Source organism: Salmo salar, chromosome ssa10, assembly GCF_905237065.1.
Source record: "Salmo salar chromosome ssa10, Ssal_v3.1, whole genome shotgun sequence".
NCBI classification, from domain to species: Eukaryota; Metazoa; Chordata; class Actinopteri; order Salmoniformes; family Salmonidae; genus Salmo; species Salmo salar.
Genome location: NC_059451.1, coordinates 15,694,102 through 15,717,916, shown reverse-complemented (window position 1 = coordinate 15,717,916; position 23,815 = coordinate 15,694,102). Strand labels below are relative to the sequence as shown.

Below are 23,815 nucleotides of genomic sequence, written 5' to 3'. Positions count from 1 at the left end.
AGAAGGACAAACATCTCTGCGGCACTCCACCAACCAGGCCTTTATGGTGGCCAGACGGAAGCCACTCCTCAGTAAAAGGCACAGCCCACTTGGAGTTTTCCAAAAGGCACCTAAAGACTCTCAGACCATGAGAAACAAGATTCTCTAGTCTGCTGAAACCAAGATTGAACTCTTTGGCCTGAATCCCAAACGTTACGTCTGGAGGAAACCTGGCGCCATCCCTACAGTGAACTATGGTGGTGGCAGCATCATGCTGTGGGGATGTTTTTCAGTGGCAGGGACTGGGAGACTAGTCAGGATCGAGGGAATAATGAACGGAGCAAAGTACAGAGAGAGCCCTGATGAAAACCTGCTCCAGACTGCTCAGGACCTCCGACTGGACAACGACCTTAAGCACACAGCCAAGACAATGCAGGAGTGGCTTCGGGACAAGTTTCTGAATGTCCTTCAGTGACCCAGCCAGAGCCTGGACTTGAACCCGATCTGGAGAGACATGAAAATAGCTGTGCAGTGACACTCCCCATCCAACCTGACAGAGCTTGAGAGGATCTGCACAAAAGAATGGGAGAAACTACCCAAATACAGGTGTGCCAAGCTTGTAGCGTCATACCCAAGAAGACTCAAGACTGTAATTGCTGCCAAAGGTGCTTCAACAAAGTACTGAGTAAAAGGTCTGAATACTTATGTAAATGTGATATTTCACCTTTTAATTTTTAATAACATGGCTAAAATTTCTAAAAACCTATTTTAAATGTTTGAATACGGTTGTAACGTAACAAATGGTGGATAAAGTCAAGGGGTCTGAAAAATGTCAGAATGCACTGTATAATGAATCAATAACTTTCAGTCAACAACTTGGGGCTCTATTCAATCTGTATCGCTGCAGCGATAGAAATGTAAAGGTCATTTCTGATTGAGCCAACATACAGTGCATTCGGAATGTATTCAGACCCCTTCACTTTTTCCACATTTTGTTACATTACAGCCTTATTCTAAAATGGAACTCATAAATAAAAATCCTCATCAATCTACACACAATGCTCCATAATGACAAAGTGAAAACAGGTTTTTAGACATTTTCGCAATGTCAATTGTAAATGTGATATTTCATATATTTTTTTAAACATTTGCAAGCAGTTCTAAAAATCTGTTTTTGCTTTGTCATTACGGGGTATTGTGTGTAGATTTATGATTATTTTTTTTTCATCCATTTTAGAATAAGGCTGTAACATACATTTTGGGGGAAAAAGTCAAGGGGTCTGAGTACTTTCCGAATGCACTGTATGCAGCGTTTACCGTGAATGCAGTGTCCTCTAACGAGAGAACATTGCCTCTAAATTTAAATGATGCTGTAACGCTGAACTTCCGCTATACAGATTGAATAGAGCCCTTTATTGATGTCTAGTTCTCAACTCCCATCCAATTACCAGGTAAATACAGAGAGACTGAAGGGCGAAAGTCCAACTTGTGCTTATGGAAATGTACTTGAATTGATGAAAATTCATGTTTCCATTACTTTCACATTAAACTTGATACCCTCTCATCTCCCGCAAATCCACCCTATTACCTTTCACAATCATAAGAGTCATGTGGCTATCTCATATTAGCAGGAGACAGACAGCTATAGGGAAAAGAGGGCGCACGTGGAGTGAATAATATTGAAATGGGCACTGTGTAGGGAGTTCCCCCTTTTTGTCATTATACCCTGAACAGGATATGAATTCTCAGGGCTCCATATTCTTTCCTTTTTCCCATCACAGCAGAGATGCATCGATATTTGACCTTCTCTTAGAACTTGACTCTTGAGTCCCAAACTTTTCTATTTGGGCCTTCAGTGGCATACATTTTTTGATGGAGAGGCAAACCTCCAAATCAAAACCAGTGAGACAGAAGGGTTGACTCTGCCCTAGGGGCGATTCCTGGTTAATGGTATGAGCAGAGTGGGGGAAAGGTGGAGATGGGGGTAGTGGTATAAAGTAAGGGGGGGGGGTTGCCTCTTTCAGGATAACAAAATCCCTCTCAGACGACCCCCATTCCACCCCCACCCCAACCTTCCCTCCATTCCTCGAAGTGAGTCTCTTCAAGAACGCCCACCCTTTCCACCACCACCACCACCACTACCCTCCCCAACCTCTGTCTTTCCTCCTAGTGGTCAGGCATCACCTCTCCTCCCTACATGATGCTGCACTTGCCCTTAAGCTTGTCGGCATGTTTCTGCTTGCCTGAGCGCTTGCCGTCGACGCTCAGACTCATGTTCCTCTTCTTCTCCAGGGTGAGCAGCTCCTGGAAGAGCTCCTTGACGTTGCAGTTCATCTTGGCCGAGGTTTCCATGAAAGCACACTTCCATGCTGTCGCCTGCGCCTCACCCTCCTTGGTCTCCACCTCACGCTGGGTCTCGTCGCTCTTGTTGCCCACCAGCATGACGGGGATGGCGTCCACGCTGCCCTTGATGGCAAGCACCTGCTGGTAGATGGGCTTGAGCTCCTCCAGAGACTGGCGGCTGGTGACGGAGTAGACCAGGATGAAGGCGTGGCCCTTGGAGATAGACAGGCGCTGCATGGCGGGGAACTGGTGGCTGCCCGTGGTGTCGGTGATCTGGAGGGTGCACACGCTCTTGTCACAGCTGATCACCTGGCGGTAGGTGTCCTCCACGGTGGGGATGTAGGTGTCCCGGAAGGTTCCCTTGACAAAGCGAAGGACCAAGGAGCTCTTGCCCACACCGCCAGCCCCAAACACCACAACACGGTAGTCATTGCTCTGCTCCGGCATGTTGGGGGGGGTGGTTGGGATCCCTGTTGTTATTTGTTTCCTAAGACCTGAGGAAGAGAAGGAAGAGAAGATCAGGAATGGTCATCGAAGGATGGGATCAGAAGCAGTATCAGAAAAAACATGAATGCCATTCGCCTTGTAGATATAGTTGAATCTACCCCAGCAGGAGTAGTTGGTTGACAGGATGTCATGTCAATCACTTTTGCAAGCTGGGACAAGCCAATACAAATATCCCCACTACAATCACATTAGAGTGAGTTCATACACAACACAATAGCATAATCATGACATACAGTGAGCTTGATCTCGAGAAAGCATACATTATCTTATCTAAATAGCATCCTCGCTATCTTCTTGTGCACTTGAACAATATCTCAGAGACCCTCGACTGAGATAAACAGTGAAACAAGCTGGTCCCTTTAAAGCCAGGCTTGCCATCATAGATTATCATTAACCTGAACAAGACACAGGAGAGGCAGTTAATTGATGGGCTCTCAGATCTATGAAAGCACAGTGCAGTGGGAAGCAGAGGCCAAGCACATTGTCATCAAAGGTGTGTTTGTGTAGCCTGGGCACACATCTGTTTGTGCTGTCTTGCCAACTCCTATGTAGATTGTCACGGCAAGCAAAAAAACACATCTCAGACTAGGCAATTTTTTGTGGGGTCCAATGTTCCATGAGGACTGCCTTGCAATAATGCCAGAGAATGGAAAAGTATGGAAAACATCGACACAATAGACTGATCCAAATAGCCATTGAAAATGTATTACATGTACCATTGATCTTAATGCTCAGTGCTAATGGTTAAAAATGGATGTTAGGAAAAGCAATACTATAGCTTCACAGTTGGGGTGTTATGTAGGACTATTGCATTTTCAGATGTGAGCTCAGGTGCATGACAATGAGTGTAGCAGAGGTGGTTCAGTAAGCTATGCTTGCATGATGAATAACCTTGCCTAGGCTTTAGCTCAGAGGGCTAACACAATCCTGAGGCGACAGATAACCCAGGTTCAATACCCAATCAGTCACATGAGAGCACTTTCAGACATGCAAATAAGAATTGCACTGGTGTGTGTGTGTGTGTGTGTGTGTGTGTGTGTGTGTGTGTGCGAGCGAGCGTGTCATCTGCCATCAACACTATAGTCAGATTGCATACGGGAGTCATTCATCTTGCTTTGGGTATGGAGGTTGTGGAGAAATAAGGTGGAATGGAAGGGGGGTAAGCCTGGGGAGGGCTGACAGATTGCCATTGTATGGGAGGATGACTGAGTGAGAGACTAAGAGGAAGAACAGTCCGGATCTCGAGTCAAAATGACCAATTCAAGGTTTTGGTTGGGGGATTTGCTCAAACATAGGGACATGGTCAAAAAAGCATTTTGCCAGCTATCTGTCACTTAATCAAGTGATCGGTATCAGTTCTGTGTCGTTAAAAACACTCAAAGCATCACCAACATAAAGTGTCTTAATAGGGCATGGGCCACCACGAGCTGCCAGAACAGCTTCAATGCACCTTGGCATAGATTCTACAAGTGTCTGGAACTCTATTGCAGGTACGCGACACCATTCTTCCACAAGAAATTCCATAATTTGGTGTTTTGTTGATGGTTGTGGAATACGCTTTTATCAAGTGCCACTCTAGAATTTCCCATAAGTTTTCAATTGGGTTGAGATCTGATGACTGAGACGGCTATGGCATATGTTTTACATCGTTTTTATGCTCATCAAACCATTCAGTGACCACTCGTGCCCTGTGGATGGGGACATTGTCTTCATTTCTATCCCATCAGGATAGAAATGCTTCACCATAGGTTGAAGGTTATCAATCAGAATGGCTGTGTATTTATTGGTGTTTACCTTTCCCTCTAGGGGCTGCATGGACCTAAACCATGCCAGGAAAATGCACCCCACCCCATAACTGAGCCACCAGAGTTCTATGCCATGCTTATCTTGTGAATATTTATCTTTAAACCTCTACAGGATTGGTGGGTCCCCCTCGGGACGGTTGAGCTAACGTAGGCTAATGCGATTAGCATGAGGTTGAACTGGAAAAGTTTTTAATAAACCAATTAGGCACATTTGGGCAGTCTTGATACAAAATTCTGAACAGAAATACAATGGTTCATTGGATCAGTCTAAAACTTTGCACATACACTTTTGCCATCTAGTGGCCAAAATATAAATTGCGCCTGGGCTGGAAGAATACATTATGGCCTTTCTCTTGCATTTCAAAGATGATGGTACAAAAAAAGATACAAAAAAAACGCATGGTTTTTTCTTTGCATTATCTTTTACCAGATCTAATGTGCTATATTCTCCTACATTCATTTCACATTTCCACAAACTACAAAGTGTTTCCTTTCAAATGGTATTAAGAATATGCATATCCTTGCTTCAGGTCCTGAGCTACAGGCAGATTTGGGAATGTCATTTTAGGCGAAAATTTAAAAAAAGGGGCGGACGTGTTAATAAGCCTGGGCAGGTAGAATCAATATTGTGAAACCCATTACTCTTTGTGTTAAAGGGATAGTCCACTCTATCTTCACAATGTTTGATGTCTTTTTCAAGCAAAATATCACTTGAATGTACTGTACTTCCAGACCCTGCCATGTTGTTCCCACCTATTAAGTGCTTTCAGATCATTGAGCAGCAGGAGACATATTTCCCCCTGTGGGTATCTGAGCCTTGTGTGTTACAGCCAAAGGATTCCCATGGACCAGACAGATGCTAGCTGGAGCTCTGGCGTTAGTCTCTAGAGTAAGGCTCCTGTGGTACTCCATGCAGAGCATTCTGTTTGAAGTATGTGGGAGCCCTTGGAGTTTCCAAAGTAAGAGCAGACACCTCTCTGTGTTCATCTAAAAGAGGTGTTGATTTCTCTCTCTTCCTCTCTGTCTCTCTCTCTCACTCACTCACTCTATTTTTATCTTCCTTTCTCTCCCTTCCTCTCTTTCTCTCCTTCTCCCTCCCTCTCTCTGTCTCTCTTTCTCTCTCTCTATAGGAAGTTGGGCTTTAATAAGTACACCACACAGCTCTGTGATCACTGTATTGTTCTCTGAGGAGCTGCCAATGCTTCCCACCAACACCTGGTCCTGTCCAACATATCAAACAACACTCTGATTCATTCATGTTCGAGCAGAGCGGGAGGCCATCGCGTAGCTACTGAGCTCTCCACTGCTTTACTGGGTCAAATATACTTGGCTATCCTCATACACGTATGAGTACATTGTTATGTCTTTTGGGTTTCACAACCACGTCTTTATAACAATTAAATGATGATGATACGGGAGAGAGGAATTCAGTTCAGCCATTTATACAGAACGTGATCGTCTCAACACGTACAACCCAATGATGCTCTGCGGCATAACCCCAAAATCACAACTCCTCACCTCTTACATAAATTGTCCCCATTATGAATAACAGTCCTGAGAAGGTGACTGTGAGCCTCCAGGGTCATGGTGTCATCCAGTAACAGTTCTGGACCACTCATGACTGGTGGTTCTGTCAGTGTTGCGTTACTCAACAGGAACTGATCTGTGTGCCTTTTCCAGACAACGTCTTCTGCAGTGTGGACCCTGTAGGACACAAGACGAGCCTGAGTAATGACTGTGGCAGGAACCCTGAGGTAGTTCCTAGCTAAGGCAGTTTCTTCAGGATTGAAAGCTCTGTCCTTTGCTCTCAGTTCACAATGTTTGACATGACTCCCCTGTTGACGTCTCCTTTGCGTTCAGAGGTTTGAGTAGGTCGAAGCTTGTGCATAGCTCTTTCTTCATGAGTAGCGATGCAGGCGAGGTGGTTGCATGAGGAGTGTTCCTGTAGGATAGCAGGAAGCTTTTCAAGAGTTGCTGCAGTGTTCCTTGAGCTGCTTTTAAGTCATGTTTCATGGTCTGAATGAACCTCTCTGCTAGCCTGTTGGTAGATAGATGATACGGTGCGGACCTGATGTGTTGTATGCCATTCATCTGTAGGAACGTAGCCATTTCTTGGGACACTAGCTGCAGTCTGTTGTCACTAACAAAATGGATTGGTGAACCGACTAAACACTTCTCCAAGCTCCTCGATGGTCTTCTCTTCAGTAGTAGACCTCTGGCCACTTGCTATGAGCATCCATGACCACGAGAAACCTTCTGTCTTCGAAAGGACCTGCGAAGTCGACGTGTATGTGTTGGCACGCTTCCTCAGGCCAACTCCACGGATGAAGAGGTGAAAGTTGAGGTACATTGCGAACCTTCTGACATGAGGAACGTGTTTTTGCTTTCTCCTCAATGCTTCCATCCAGTTCAGGCCACCAGAAGTAGCTTGTGCGATCTCTTTCATGCGAACCATTCCACAATTACCTGAGTGTAATTGGTGTAACACTGGTTTCCTCAGAGAAGGTGGAATGATAACTCTCCTCCCCCACAGCAGACAACCGGTCTGTACTGACAGCTCAGTTCTCCTGGAAAGGTAGGGTTTTAGTTCCTCAGCATCTCCTGCGGTTCTGCCTTTGATGACGATGTCCATCACATCAGATAACACTGGGTCTTTCTGGTGTTCTCCATTTGTCTAAAGTAGAAGATGTCAACTTGACGTGACAACGGCTTAACCACAAGTAGTTGCAACCTGGAAAGTCCATCTGCGTTGCAGTGCAGTTCTGAGTTGCAGTGCAGTTCTGACTTGCGATATTTGATGTCGTAGGTGTGTGTTGACAATAACAAAGTCCACCTTTGCATTCTGCTCGCTACAAGTGACAGAATCCCAGTATGATGTCCAAAGATGCTCGTCAGCCGACGATGATCAGTAAGGGTGAACTTCCTCCCATATAGATACTATGAATCTTACACACTCCAAAACTATGCCTAGGGCTTCTCGTTTAATCTGTGCATACTGTACTTACTTTCTGCTTTGTTCTATGTCATCGATGCAAAAGCAATCAGCTTCCCTTCAGCGGAAGGCATGATATGGGACACGACTGCTCCCACACCATTGGGACTAGCATCACAAGCTAGTTGGATGGGCAATGACGGGTCAAAGTGTGTCAATGCCTCAGATTTCATGAGTGTTTCCTTGGTTTTCTCGCATTGTTCTGTTCATTTCCATGTTTTGTCCTGACAAAGCAACTGATGCAGCGGCTTCAGCTTCATTGCTATGCTCGGGATAAAACGTCCGTAGTAATTCAATTAACCCCAGGAAAGAACGTAGCTGGCTAATGTTCTGAGGAGCTGGGGAGTCCAAGATAGTCTTGACCTTGGACAGAGCCTTGTGGAGGCCCGTAGCGTCAATGACGTGCCTGAGGTATTCAACCGAGGATTGGAAGAATGCACATTTGTCCTTACGAACTCGCAGTCCGTAGTCCTTCAATCCCTGTAAGGTTGCATCCAAGTTTCGGAGATGGTCCTCATCGTCCTTGCCAGTAAAAAAAATGTCATCCAGGTAGCATTGTACTCCGGGCAATCCACTCAAGATGTGGTCCATCGCCCTCTGAAACAGCGCTGGTGCACTTGTGATTCCTAACGGTAGACGACAGTACCTGAAGAGTCCCTTGCGTACCTGAAGAGTCCCTTGTGTGTCACGATGGTCAGCAGCTCCTTTGACTTTTCATCCACGTGCATCTGCAGGTAGGCTTGGCAGAAGTCGATTTTGCTGAACTTTTGACCCACAGCTAAACCTGCGAAAAGGTTGTCGATGTTTAGTAGCAGATACTGCTCAGCAGACAACACAAGGTTTACCGTGACTTTAAAGTCTCCACATATCCTGATTCCACCATCCTTCCTAAAGAAAAACTCTAATCAAAACTATCTTTTGGTATTTGTTTCATTCGTCCACTGTTGTCATCGTCCCAAAATGTTTTGAATGTCAGCAATCACGATTTTTTGCATCATATGATGCAAAACGCAGCATCGTATGATGCACAGTGCATCATACAGGGATGATTTCTGTATTTTGAGTCACATATCTTGCAAACTTTCTGACAAGCAAAACATTTTGGGACTATAGCAACAATGGATATTTGTTGGGTGGATATAGTTGTTGGGTGGAGTTTTCCTTTAGGGACAGGTAAGATGGGTGTCACCCATTCACTCACACTGATCGGCTCCAGTACTTTGTTCATGACTAAAGTGTCCAAGTCAGGCTAAACTTTTGGAATGATAGCATAAGGTACGGGTCGTCCTTATGGAAACTTTGTTTTTTTGTCTGGCTTAATGCTAAGCTTCACTATTATGTCTTTCATGCTACCCAGCTCTCCATTAAAGACTCCTCCATGTTTCTTTAAGATGGCGGTTAGGCCTGTGTCTCCATGTGTCATTGTAGGCGCTGATGGCCAGTCCAGTGTGATTTTCTCCAGCCACGAGTGTCCCAGTAGTGATGGATAGTCTCTTTTTATTACGTAGAGTGACAGCTTCAGTTTGTCCATTTAACTGAACTGTGACCTCAGGGATGCCTCTTCGCCTGTGTAAGTCCTAAACACGATGTGTACTGGCTGAAGTGGAAGGTGTTTCAGTGTCTTTTCGGAGACTGTGTCTGACACAGAGATACAGACCCCCCCCCCTCCCCCCTCCCCCTCCCCCTCCCCCTCCCCACAGTCACTATTTTCAATGTGACTTCCTCATCTGAGTCACTCACCTCTGTGATCTCTTACTCAACAGCGTGAACATGTCTCTTTTGCTTTCGTAGGAACGTCTCTTTCTTTGATCTCTTTTTGTTTCTGCAGGCTTGTGCATAGTGGCCCTTTTTACCACAGGCTCAGCAATCCATGTCCTTACACCAGCATGTACTGTAGATGTCCCGCTTTGCCACAGTGGAAGCATGTGCCTTGATTTCCCTGTCTCTGATTTTCAGTTCCACTCGTGTGCACTCGTCCTGATTTCCCTGTCTGCTGAGCCTCTTTAGCAGCTAGTTCCACACTGACTTCAATAGTCTCTTTTGTGTAGCTTCACTCTGTAGGCCACATACTAGTCTGTCTCTAATGGTGTCATTTAAAACATCATTAAAGTTTCTTTAACAAACATTTTCACTGATTCTCCCTCTTCCTGATTTCTTTTGTGGAACCTAAACCTTTCAGCAACAGTGGCGACCCGTCATTCAGGGCAGGTGAGTCAGAGCCCCACCTGTTTTGAGCCCCACACTTTTTTGCTACATTTTGTGGCTTGCCAGTTTTTTGCGTGATATTTTGGCATTAATACGTGTCACATATCAGTTTGCAAACAATGTAAAAAAGTAAATAAATAATTGAGTTAATAAAGCTGCATACAAACATGGTCTCTTTTTGCTTTATTGAGTAAGGCAGCTCCAAAATGCAGGTGTTTCAGCCTAGCTCAGTGCTTTCTGTGGTGGTGGGGCAGCCAGTGGAAAATACGGAGCGTAGGTGTTGATCATGTTCTCTAGTTGCGCCGTGATTGGCTCAGTGTTCTGTCACTCATGGGGACACTACGTCACCGCCGAGTATAAGGATAGAGCACGAAAATTCAAGCCCCTTGGGTGCTGCCATAGAATTACATTAGAAGTGCCCATCCAAGAAAGCTCAAGGTCATTGGCCACAGATAAAATGACGTCAAATCACGTTATATCTACAGTAGCTTTGATTGGACAGATCATGTCAACATCATACTTTCTAAATCTTAGCTAGCAGTCATCATCATGAATCAAGTCGACAATCTACTGGCAAATCATTTTTAATCCTTGTCATATAAAGACAAATAATGAACAGAAATTATAGATAAAACGTATCGGTGCTCATCGGCCATTGGACATAAACATTACACAAGTTGGAAATCACAAATTGTACAGTGAGGGGTTGGGAAGTAATCAGTGGCTAACTGCAAGCATTGCAAAGTGATTATTATTCTGCTATTCATTGGAGTGGCAGTGTGGTCCCAAGTCTGGATTAAGGGTCTCTTTTCCAAGCTTAAAATGATAAACATTCAACATTGGCCATGCTGTCAATGAAGCAAGATTTGTGCCGCGCTCAAAACAACTGTTAACTCAGAACTACGTTTTGAACGGTCATCCAACTAGGAATTGGAGGTTGGGAACTTGGGCCTCTTTCTAAAGCTACGACTTGAAGATCACAGACGTCATCATGATTCAACCTTGTTTTATCAGAGTTCCCAGTTGTCTTGAAAGCACCATAAATCCAGAGAATGACAGATTTTGATAACAAAGTTTGATGACAAAATTTGCCCATGGAGGACCGTCGCGCCTCCTTCCTGTTCAAGTGAGCACAACATACTAATTGTATGTTGTGTAGTAAGCTGTTAGTAGCCCATGTGCCTCACCCTAATAGTTTGGTCTATTTTCCCCTCTTAATGTCGCCTACTGTTCTGACTTGGTGGTGCACATGTAGCCTATAACCTGTTTTAGAGAAATATAATCATTGAATATTGTAAGAGCTTTCATTGTCTGCTTATATGCCCCCTTTATTTATCGTACAGTTCTGACTTGGTGTACAGGGAGAACACTGTAAGAAAGGCACATGTTCTGAATTCTGTCGCTGTACATTTCAAAAGTGCTGAACAAATAGTTTGTGGCAGACGGCAGGGAGAGGTGAGGGGAGTGGTTATTGAGGGGAGATATCTTGCAGACCGCCGGCCCCACCCCCGAGCCTTATATGGACTTCCTGCCCCAACGAGGCAAGGCTGTGGTTCGTTAAGCCAGGGAGAACTTGGGGATAAAGGAGGGAGCAGCCTGCACAAAGGGGCAGAGTAAGGAGAGAACAAAGTGTGATATGAAGAGTGGGAGAAGAGAGAACAATAGCTGTGTGATTACCTATTGTGACCTGGACTGTGGGACTACCCTCCTTGTGTACCGGATTGGCTGAGGACCCGAGTATGAGGATTACCCCTGGAAAATGTAACGGACAACAAGAACGGCTTGTGGACTGAGGTGATTGGTGAATTCCCCCTTCTTCCCCAGTGTACCAAAATCCCTAATAAACTTTCCATTTGCATTCTATTTATGCTACTGGTGCATGTTTTGTTATTAAACCTGGTGACGTGGAAACCATTTTACATTTCTCAATAGGCTCCTGATTGTCATTCACTTCAATATTGTCTTCACAGCAATATCTTCCTCAGTCACGATCACTTCACTCACTGACGTTTCATCCTCAAGTTTGCCCATTTAGCAATTTTTTTATTCTAAAGTTTGTCTTCACAGTTTAATATATGCCCGTTCCATACTGTATTTTCCTGCCTTAAAATGTTTTTTCTCCCACTCCGACGTCGGCCTCGACTCCTTTTCTGCAGTCCATGATGCTAACTCTCTCTTAGCTAGCTCGACTATGCACTCGTCTCTGCTAGCAATCCACTGTGCTAACATTAGCCTAGACTGTACCATGAAAAATAACTGTTTTAATTAAACTTGTAAAACCCAACTATTTACAGACAGAATACTATAGTTACTGTAGGTTCAGACCTACTCGTCTCCAATCTTTTGTAATGCCTTGAGACAGTAATTAAGTTGAACCATTTGTCCAGAATGTGATCATCTCAACACATACAACCTCCATGATGCTATGCGGCACAACCCCACTACACAACATGCATAATACACAAATATTTAGTCTTTACAGTATCTTGTGATCTGCTGCCCAATTACTATCCATGCATACATATGTAGGATCTGAATTTGAACCAGTTTGATAAAGAAGGAAAATAATCCTGCAGCAAGAGGAAATGTGGATTATAATTAATGGATATTTTTGTAGGGATTGATACATTTTTCGGCAAATCAAGTCTGACATTTTAAAGTGGAAATTATAAAGGTTAGAAGCCTTTTTAAACGTTGAATATTCTACCAGTTTTAATTTCCTGCTGTGCAGGAAAATTCTCAGCAACAAGAGTGATCAAATTCAGATCCTACATCTAACGGTTCTTATAAAGCTAACGGCTAATTTCAGTTTTGGTTGACGCAAAGAAAGGTTGATCTCATGCTACTGTGGCAAACGGTGAAAAGCGTTGGTTCTTGCTTACAGCACTGTTAATGTCCTGTATGAACATCAAAAACAACTCCAAATGTTTTGTCAGGTTTGCTATATAATTAAATGGTGCTGGGTCACTCCTAGGGTTTGAGTTATTGCTCTGTCTCTGTCCGTTTCCCCCAGTGGCTGCTGTACAGCTGTGTCCAGACGCTACTGGGTTGGTTATGATGGACATGGGGAGCGATTGGGTCCCTCATCAGAGACATTTCCACACTTCCACCCCCATCTGTCTGCCTGTGATATCATGCATAGTGACAGCCTGGACACTGCTGCATGTCTGGTGGCCATTTCAAGTGGCGGGGTGATTGTCAGATCATATAGCCCAGGAGGCCACTGTTCAACATTTAGACGGGAACTATAATCCGGTTATAATTCAATAGATTTTTTAATTATATGCGTCGTTATTGCTTGAGTTCAGGCTTGATTGAAACTGCTTTCAATGGGGAAAGATTGGAAACCCCTCTTCTGGCGTGTGAACCTATGGCTACATTGTCATTTGTGACATGATTTATATGAGGAAACTAACCACGTAGCTTGTTGTTCCCAGTTAGACTAAAAATAATAGACATCTAATGTTGTTTCCCTGACACGTGCTTCGTGTTTAAAAAAAAAATCTATAAGTACCTTACAAAATAAATCAAATAAATCACTCTGGTCTTAAAGGGAGACTGTTTGTGATTCTAGTTATATTGATTTACTGTATGAACAGAGCGTCAAAGTAATTTCACACAATGTAGCATTTCCAGAAGGAGCTTTTGTCGCTCATGTTTGACATCAGTCCTTTTCCCCCGGTGAGAGACAGATTTAGAAGAGTGACTAATTAAAGGTCTGGTAATCGATCTAGTCCCCGGATTTGGTCCATGTATGCTCTCCCTCGGTGACAACTGCAAACCACTTGACGACAGCAGACGAGCTGGGTGGGCAGGTGTTCTTGCTGTGTTGGTGTATCTTGCTATTATGTATAGGTGTGTGCGTGCGTGTTCCCTCCCTCTGCAGCTCTGGGATTTCTCCGTTGTGGTTTTTTTTTTCTACATATCTCTGGGAGTTCTCTGGTTACTGTGGCAACAGGGCCCAGAGGAAAATCTATGACAGAGGAAGAGAGTGTGTGTTGCGCGCGTGGGTGCGCACACATAAGGGAGATAGACAAAGGGAGGGGGTAATGACTTTTGTATTTGGGGACGGGGGCATAAACATGTCATCACCCCTGTCAGCATTCAGTTGCCATGGATACCTGCCCACGCCCTTCTATGTCATATCCTTTTTCAGAGAGGTCAACAACACAACAGGACAATTTTAAGGATTTACGCCAAACTCTTCCTCACTAACAGCTTTCTGACATTGACAGTTTGGTAATTCCTATGTTTGGACCACTACCGAGATTTGACAACTTGCTAGCCACATTGTCTTATCTCTGATTGAAGGCATCTGTAAGCTTGAATAAAGGAGGACTTTGAATTAGTATGCACTAATGTATGATGGTTACTCCCACAAGACCATTCAAACATTTGGAGATGGGCCATCTGCACAGACACACACACAAGCACCCACTCAGATCTATAAGAGACATTAAGTGCCGTACATACCAGTATTGCCAGAATGGTGTGGGGGAGGTAAGTAGACAGACCAAAATGTCTGATAAACAACATTATGTCAAGAGAGGGGGATTTCGAATGTCATGAGAATAGCAAAAATAATTCCACCCTCAAATCTCTTGATTCCTGTGCATTTCAGCAAGGAATAACTGCCAAACCATGGCAACGCACGCACGCACGCACGCACGCACGCACGCACGCACGCACGCACGCACGCACGCACACACACACACACACACACACACACACACACACACACACACACACACACACACACACACACACACACAGTTTGATATAGGGGGTAGTTACTCTTTGATGGAAATGAGTATGAACAATATCTCTAGATCTATGAATTACAGTTGAATTTCCCAAAGAACAAAGACAATGCTGACATGACATACTGTATTATATTGTATGCTACCATTACTACAGATCTCGGGTGAAGGTTGAGCCAAATGTTGCCATACAACACTTAGGTGGTGGCCTTGAGAAAAGTGGGCAGAGGACATGAGAGAAGAGCGATGGACTCCTGGCTTGATGAATCCACTGTCTTTTCTCAGTTTGTCGGTGTGTGTGTGTGTGTGTGTGTGTGTGTGTGTGTGTGTGTGTGTGTGTGTGTGTGTGTGTGTGTGTGTGTGTGTGTGTGTGTGTGTGTGTGTGTGTGTGTGTGTGTGTGTGTGTGTGTGTGTTTCTCCTTTTTCAATCGTTGGACCGATTGCTCCACTGGGTCTACGTTTCGGTGCTTTTGAAAGCTCCCCTGTGATACCCTACTACAGGTTTATAGTGGCAACCACCCCCTGCCCCACAACCCCATGACACGATAGACCCATCTAGAAACATGAACAACCCCTAGTTCCTCCATACCTCTCAATGTTTAGATCTGAAAGGATTGGATATGGTAAAAAAAAAGTCACATCAACCAAAAGTTAACAGGGGACAAGTAATTGTAATATGATGTAGGCCGTCATTGTAAATAAGAATTTGTTCTTAACTGACTTGCCTAGTTAAATAAAGGCTAAATGAAAAACATTAAATCAGTAAATGGTTAAAACATTCATAGATTCTTAACATCTGGTGACGTCTGAGGAAAGGTTTCCATGCAGGGGTCATTGATGTGAAGCTGGTTCCCTGTTGGCTGGACGTGGTAAAAATGGTTGATAATTCCCTGGACGCTAGTGATCAAGCTGTGACGATTGCCCCGCTACTTTCCTAACACATGCTAATGCTAGCAGTTATAGAGTCAGGCTCTTTATCATTCACTTCAAGAGGGTCTCACCCCCTACAATACATAATTAATGCCTCTCACATGCCACCATTGTTTCTTGCGATGTAGAAATGTTTACCTTGAAAATCCCTTTCTGTTTCTCACAATAATTACATTGATTTCCAATGTAAAATGTCCAAGTGTAGTATACAAGTTCAAATGATTGATTGTAGTTCTAGCAGTAAGGCTACATCTTTGGAGTGGTCTATAATGTTATAGCCTATATCCACTACCTAGAACCATAAAGGGTTATTCGGCTTTACCTGCAGAACAGCCCTTGTTGTCAGGTAAGAACCTTTTCACTCAACAACGAACCCTTTTAGAACCCTGTCTTTCATACCATTCTCAGATGAAAAGGTTCCCCTGCTGAACCCTGGAAGAAATTGAGAACCTTTTCATTTTCTAAGAGTGTACTGTGCAAACACTGTGCTACAAAGCTATGAGAAAAGAAAATGACCTCCCTGTATGTGGCTACTTTCTTTGAGTAAGAATAAGAAATTATACCATTACTTCAAGGAAACAGTTTAATTTGCTACAATGAGCTCTGTCCCAATGCAACACAGGTGAACATTGCAGAAAAACTGTTAAATTCCTCAGTCTCCGCATTGTATTCTTTTGCTTTGTGTTATCTGCACGGATTTGCTCAGGTAACCTTGAATGCCTTCAGAAAGTATTCACACCACTTGACTTTTTCCACATTTTGTTGTGTTACAAAGTGGGATTAAAATTGATTTATTTGCCATTTCTTTTGTCAACGACCTACACAAAATACTCTAACGTCAAAGTGGAAGAAAAATTCTAACATTTGTGAAAAATGTATGAACAATAATACACTAATATCTTGATTAGATCAGTTTTAAACCCCTTGAGTCACCTTTGGCAGTGATTACAGATGTGAGCCTTTCTGGGTAAGTCTCTAAGAGCTTTCCACACCTGGATTGAGCAACATTCGCCTATTATTATTTTCAAAATTCTTCAAGCTCTGTCATATTGGTTGTTGATCATTGCTAAACAACCATTTTCAGGTCTTGTCATAGATTTTCAAACAGATTTAAGTCAAAACTTTAACTTGGCCCCTCAGGAACATTCACTGTATTCTACATTCACTGTCTTCTTAGTAAGCAACTTCAGTGTAGATTTGGCCTTGTGTTTTAGGTTATTGTCCTGCTGAAAGATGAATTAATCTCCCAGGGTCTGGTGGAAAGCACACTGAACCATGTTTTCCTCTAGGATTTTGCCAGTGCTTAGCTCCATTCTGTTTCTTTTTTATCCTAAAAAAAACTCCCCAGTACTTAATAATGATTACAAGCATACTCATAACATGATGCAGCCACCACTATGCTTGAAAATATGAAGAGTGGTACTCAGTAACGTGTTGTATTGGATTTGCCCCAAACATAACACTTAGTATTCAGGACAAAAAGTTATATTGCTTTGCCACTTTTTTTGCAGTATTACTTTAGTGCCTTGTTGCGAATAGTACACATGTTTTGGAATATTTTTATTCGGCACAGGCTTCCTTCGTTTCATTCTGTAAATTAGCTTAGTTGGTTATTGTGGAGTAACTACAATGTTGTTGATCCATCCTCAGTTTTCTCCTGTCCCAGTCATTAAACTTTGTAACTGTTTTAGAGTCACAATCCCTGAGCGGTTTCCTTCCTCTCTGGCAGCTGAGTTAGGAAGTACGCCTGTACCATGGTAGTGACTGGGTGTATTGATACACCATCCAAAGTGTAATTAATTTTGTATTTTTACCAATCTACCAATAGGTGCCCTTTCTTTGAGAGACATTGGAAAACATTCCTGGTCTTTGTGGTTGAATCTGTGTTTGAAGTAGTCATTCAAAAATCATGTTAAACAATATTATTGCACACAGAGTGAGTCCATGCAACTTATTATGTGACTTTTACTCCTGAACTTATTTAGGCTTGCCATAACAAACGGGTTGAATACTTATCGACTCAAAACATTTCAGCTTTTCATTTTGAATTAATTTGTAAAAAATATAATTCCACTTTGACATTATGGGGTACTGTGTGTAGGCCAGTGACCAAAAAATATATATCTAATACATTTTAAATACAGGCTGTAACACAAAAAAAATTAAAAGTCAAGAGATGTGAAAACTTTATGAAGGCACTGTAAACCTCATCGAATATATGCAGACATTATAGCCCACAAACATAAACGTATTATGTACGTCACAACATTCTTATACAACAAAGACGTGGGTATACTACAGAGTAGCTTACGTCAAAGCAGCATTGCTCAGGCTTGCCCCCTTCTATGCCATGCCCACGCAAATAACGAAGTGTCAGTCTCCCACGGCTTTTTAGAAGACTGACATAATTGCTACCACGCATCTTCGATAATCACACAGGAATTTGACTTAACGGGCCCGCGATACCGACTTAACGGCATTAAACCAAATAAATCAATCACTCATTCCCTGGCATAATGCTTGGCGGCGACATCCACACTGTTGAATGAATGAAGGAAACATTGATAGACCTTCCTCCCGAGTCCCACACACGCTTGTAGGCTACACAAACACACACTCCACATTGTAGCACATCCCATATGGATGACCATATCATACTATAGCAGCGATATGCCTATATTACAGCACAATGGTAAACTATGGGAAGTCAGAAATGAAATATCATTCCAAACCCTATTGAGAAAATAGGATTATCTGTGCAAAGTTTATTGTGGGGTTAACTTTGAGAAAGAAATGCAGGGTTTCGAGTCCTGTATACCACAAACACACATTTGAAAGCGAAGGTGGTTGTCGGTCAGACCTTAATCAGACGCATCTGAGTACTTTTTGTATTCATAAAGAGGGTATGTTAACCCACACTTGTCTTGAAAGCGTCGCTACAGTGTCTCATCCTATGGCCAGGTTGGATATTATCACACAGTAAAGGACTGGCCTCACTATTATTGCTGTAAAATGTAACCTAAGGCAAATATACATTTCCACCAGATACTGAACAATGGAGAGAATGTTGAATGAGTCAGTAGGATAGATGAGTGAGGGAATGAAGAGTGAATGAATGAATGGATGAACGTGTTGAGTTGAAATGAATCGAACTTACCTCAAGTTTACTTTCCACAGATCCGTTGTGATGATGCGGATTTAAATATGCCCGCATGTAACGCATGCAAGTAAATACATTGACGCTAGAGTTCTTCTATAGCAATAACATTTTACAATTTACGTGATGTGTTGATGTAGCCAGGTCCTCCCCTTTTCACTGCAGCTCGCTCGCTCTCTCTGTTTTTCTGATTTAAACCCCTTGATGCCAAAGATAGGAGGTGCTTTCCTTTCTATTCAGTCGCTCATCGAATACTGACGCAAGCGAATGGGCAGTTATAGAGAAATTTTGACACTCCTTATCCTGCTTTTGCTGAAGATGTGTGCGCTCCCTCCATCATTCAGCTACGCCTCTGAGACACGCCTTTCATTCGGCTCCGTCTTTACCTTGATTATTTTTTACATTTATTTTCAATGCCTAATATGATTGCCAAATTTAATCATTTGGGTTATTTTTGATCGTTTCTTTCCTCTCACTAATCGATTATTATTATTGTTTGTGAAACCAATCCGTTTATTTTGGAGTGAAGCTGGAATAGTATCATGTCAATCCAAAAAAATATATGATTGCTTTTGATTAGATCTGGTTCTTCCAGTCAGTCAATGTAATATACTGTTACATGCGGTGCTTTAGGCTTGCATCATTTGTGTCATTGAGTAGACGCTATTTTCTGCCTGTTAAATAGCATAGGGGCTCCCCGGCGTGCTAGTCCATATAGCTTCTTGAATCTGTGTAGCCCTACTGTAGGCTATATGTGGCATGTCATGTGTCCTAGGGCTAGGCTACACCTCATTTTCAGTTTTTACCCCGTGTTTCAAAATCAAATTCACACATGAAATGTCAAAAGAATATTACTTTTTTTTTTAACACGTCAATACTTCCCAAACTTTGTTAGCAAGATGCAAGAGCCACCATAAACTGTATTGTGAGGTACGTCATGGACTTCACACAAATTTGCCACATTGGTGTCAGGAGAGTAATGGCGCCACTGTCTGGCCATTAAAAATGTTCCCACAAACGCATTCCCACTTCCCAGCCAGCCTTTCTTCGGTGCAGCTGACACTATAGACGAGCTTTTGTCTCGCTCCAGTGGTAAACTGAGAAACTGCAAGAGAGAGACGACACCCACCTCCATCACAACGGGCCATGGTTAACCAATGATGAACGGGGTCATGCGCACTTCTTTAATGTTTATCTTCACTGTGTTCGGTCAGGTGGATTAATAAGAATAAATAATACCTGGGAGGCTAAATGCACTGGGGATCTGTCCGTTCAGCACCTCGCCATCCTGGACAGCAACCTCTGAAAAGGCAGCAGCGCCATCCACCTGTTCAGCACCATGGACAACAGCCCATGGCAAGCCTGTAGCAGAACACGTCAAAACGACTAAACCTTGATTCAATAAAAGTGTGCACGGTATTATAATTCACAGATGCACAAATTATAGGTGGGTAGAAAATCTGACGTCTGTTTGCTTGTCCCGCACTTCCTTAATTAAACACGTTTTAGGTTGAAGTTAAAGTTCAGACTTTGCTGACCATTCTTTACGCCGAACGTCTGAACTAAATCATGTTAACCCATATGCCTATGTTTCCTGCATTTATGCTTTGGCGCTTTGTAGAGTTTCTAAAGTTGCCATTGAATGCAGCTGATGCAATACTTTAAGAAATATACATTGGCTAGAGGTCAAACGTATTTCAAAAATAGTTCTAATACTTTCTATAGTCAACATTTGCCTGCCAAGAGAAATAAAAAGCTTTCTTATGTGGAATTGAGAGAGAGAGAGAGAGAGAGAGAGAGAGAGAGCGAGAGAGATAGATAGAGAGAGAGGCTGTGGTATGTGACATCAGACTATAGCGTCACAGCACGCAGCTAGTGGTGAATTCAGCATCCATCCCACAGAGTCCGCTCTCTCATTCCACGCCCTACTGAAATCAACACTGCTCGGGAAATGAGGTAAGAATCCAACACAATTGTAAAGCTTAGAATTGTCTTACATGCCAACATTTTAAATCTACGATTATTGTTTATACTATTCCTATCTACGATGCTGCATATTAGATTGGTTGCGTCGCGAGCTGCGCGGAGGGAGAGTGGTCCTGATGTGAATAGAATGTTAAACAGGCAAATGCATGAAAGATGGTTTGTTCAAGATATACATTTTATGTTCAATCTTTTGGAGCCCCCCCAAAAATATTTTGGAGACACAATTGTCCAATGTATTTGGATAGTGTAGGCTATAGGTTAGTAGCCTAATACCTGAAAATGTGTGGGGTTGTAGTAGGCAAGGTCGATTGAAATAGGTAGGCTTATCCAGGTAACTTCATTTGATGGTTTATCCTCAATTAAGTGTCAGACTATTTATCAAACCGATAACAAACCCTCCATTTGAAGACAATAAATCGTGGACATATTTTGCATTGAAATGGATTCGTGCATGTTGGTGCATTTTGTTCGACGGTGGCCTATTTGGAGGGTGAATCATTGACGTCGTCAATGGAAGAAAAAAGAGACCATCGCTGTTGTGTGATGTCCTCCTTCATAGATGCAGTTTATCTTCGGTATATCTAGTTGGAGCCTTTTTTATAAAGTTGTCGGGCTAAGCAATAGTGGATTGACATTTATAACCTACGCTGGTTGATGAGAAGTATGCTTCATTGTCTGTCATTGTTTTTAGCCTATGGATTACAAAATGTATCGCATTTACATTAGAATGCCTACACACACATTTTCATGAAATGTCATTTTAGTCATTTGTTTGAATCAATCACCTGAACCTCATCGGGGTAAAGTAGAATTGATTGTGACATTTCTGGGAAAAAATATCCCACCGCATAAGAAAAATAGATATGGTATGTGAAGAAGGAAAGCAGTAGACACATAGAGCTAAATACTACAGGCTTCATATAACACATGAAACATGGGGATTAAACCCAGCAGCAGAAAATAACATAGCATCATTGATCTTATTCACACACACACACACACACACACACACACACACACACACACACACACACACACACACACACACACACACACACACACACACACACACACACACACACACACACACACACACACAGAGCAATGGTAACCAGTGCAGATCCTACACTAATGAGTCTCTTAGGGACTGGCCACTCACTGTGCCCATGGCTTTGATTATACTGTGAGTGGCTTCAATCATACAACTACCGGGTGTGTCTGTGCCCTATTAGGTCTTTTACCATCTGTGTAGGCTTGTGTCTCCTATCAGACCTTCACACCAACATCCAGGAATCCAATATTACTATTTCCCTCACAGTTTTCACTTCCTCACTGCAGTTGGCTAAACTGTCCAGGGGAACTGAACTGGACCACAGAGAGAACTGCCAGGTCTGGAATCTTGGGCCTGGAATCTTCCAAGAGCTTTGGGCCAGTAACCGAAATGTCACTGGTTTAAATCCCAGAGCCGACTAGGTGAAAAATATGCCAATGTGCCCTTGAGCAAGGCACTTAACTCGAATTGCTCCTGTAAGTTGCTCTGAATAACATAGTCTGCTAAATGACTAAAATGTAAATGTAATCCCCAGGCCTGAAAGTCCCAACAAAATGGAAAGCGCTTATGTAATATTACATAACGGGATGATTTTTTTAGGGAAGGGATGGGCTACTAACTGACACGCCAGATTTTGTGGAGGAAAACAGCTGAGCCCTGATGTCGTTGGCATCGCTATTTATTCTGTGTATGGATGTCTATGGACAACGACAAGCCTTGAATTGAGATTCAATAAGTTTGACAAGTCAATTTGCTTTAACCAAGAGAGTGTTAATTGGCCTGCCTCCCATAACTTCACATCATTCTCTAGTCCTGAGAAGAAGGGAAAAGGGCTTTACTGACAGGTCCAAAACATTTTACATCATATTTGAAGGGAGATTAGGATATAGACCTATCTTGAGCATTTCATGAGCGGTCTATGTGAATTGACATGGGCAACCACGCCCAGAGAATAAGTACGAAGAATTGTCAGCATTTTTCTTTGTGTGACTTTGTTATTGAGGGAAGCATTTGCCAGTCTAGTGTAGCTGTGATATATTTGTTTTCCTAATGATGTGTGTTTATCTTGACGCGCTCAAGGGAATATCCAAGTTTAGCAATGTCGGTAGATTACAAATGTATAACACCTAATCAGAGATATTTCTATTTTCAGACTATTTTGACAGTCGGTTACAGAACCTCAGATCAAATGCATGTCTATGGTTCTCTCTTCAATGTCACTGATAGGGAAGAATCCCTGCCATCTACATTGAGGAAACAACCATATAAGACATGCGTTTGCCAGTTTCCCTTTAAAAATAAATAGCCGACTGCAATAGCCGACATTTCCAATGATTGGGAGGCAGGAACGATCATTCGTTTGTTTTCCTCCTCTGCTTCGTCACTCCTACAGTTAAGGGCCTTATTTCCTCTAATGGATGCTGAAATGCTTCTCCTGTTACTGCTTCAAATACAATCTCTGAGGCACTGCCTTTCAGCTCTGAGCCAAAGTTATTGACAGAATTAGCTGAAGTGAACAAAAGCCTGCCCTGCTCCCCATTTGAATGCTCGTCATTGGAAGATCTCTTATCCACAGAGGATATAGTGGGATGACGTTGACCTCTGTCACTTGAACAATGGGAAATGTCCTCCGTTCTACCAATGGGAGCCTACCACCTCTCTACATTGTACATTGCTAACCTCCTCTCTTGATTCATCGTTACTGTATTAGTTGCTTTGGGAGACCCACTTAGGTTAAAGATCATAGCGTGAGTCTATCATTTGTCTGACATTGGGACCCATGAATGGTTTGGAACCTGGAGACAGCTATAGCTAGCGAAAGCCTTTCCCTTCATGATGTAAGCTTGGATAAACAAAGGGCCAACGGCAGGTCACTAATTATGCAGTCTTCTTGAGTTGTTTTTACCACACGCATATCACCCTTACATCTAGCATCCACATAATTGATGAAAACAAAATGTTGCGGTCACTTTTGAAGGACGTGTCCCCAGAGAGACGGATCATTTTGTGTCTGGGTCATTTGAGAACTTGTGCACAGAGTCGAAGACTATCGATGAGAGGCTTTTTGGCAAGTGAATTCTAGTCAGCTCCAATGCTAAC

At 42.9% G+C, this 23,815-nt stretch overlaps 2 protein-coding genes across 2 annotated transcripts in view; one reads left to right on the top strand and one right to left on the bottom strand.

Annotated features, from left to right (window-relative positions):
• Positions 1–1,206: 1,206 nt before the first annotated feature.
• On the bottom strand, positions 1,207–19,034 carry diras1a (DIRAS family, GTP-binding RAS-like 1a). Its single transcript, XM_014216040.2, has 2 exons — positions 18,679–19,034; positions 1,207–2,816 (listed from the first exon to the last, which is right to left on the bottom strand). The coding sequence occupies exon 2, from the start codon at positions 2,767–2,769 to the stop codon at positions 2,173–2,175; it is 597 nt and encodes a 198-aa protein (XP_014071515.1). The 5' UTR covers positions 2,770–2,816; positions 18,679–19,034; the 3' UTR covers positions 1,207–2,172.
• A 1,499-nt stretch (positions 19,035–20,533) lies between these two features.
• apc2 (APC regulator of WNT signaling pathway 2) overlaps positions 20,534–23,815 on the top strand; it is a 38,952-nt gene continuing 35,670 nt past the window's right edge. Inside the window, exon 1 of the mRNA XM_014216037.2 lies at positions 20,534–20,634. The gene's annotated coding sequence lies outside the window, so the exon portion shown is untranslated. The remainder of the gene's footprint in view (positions 20,635–23,815) is intronic.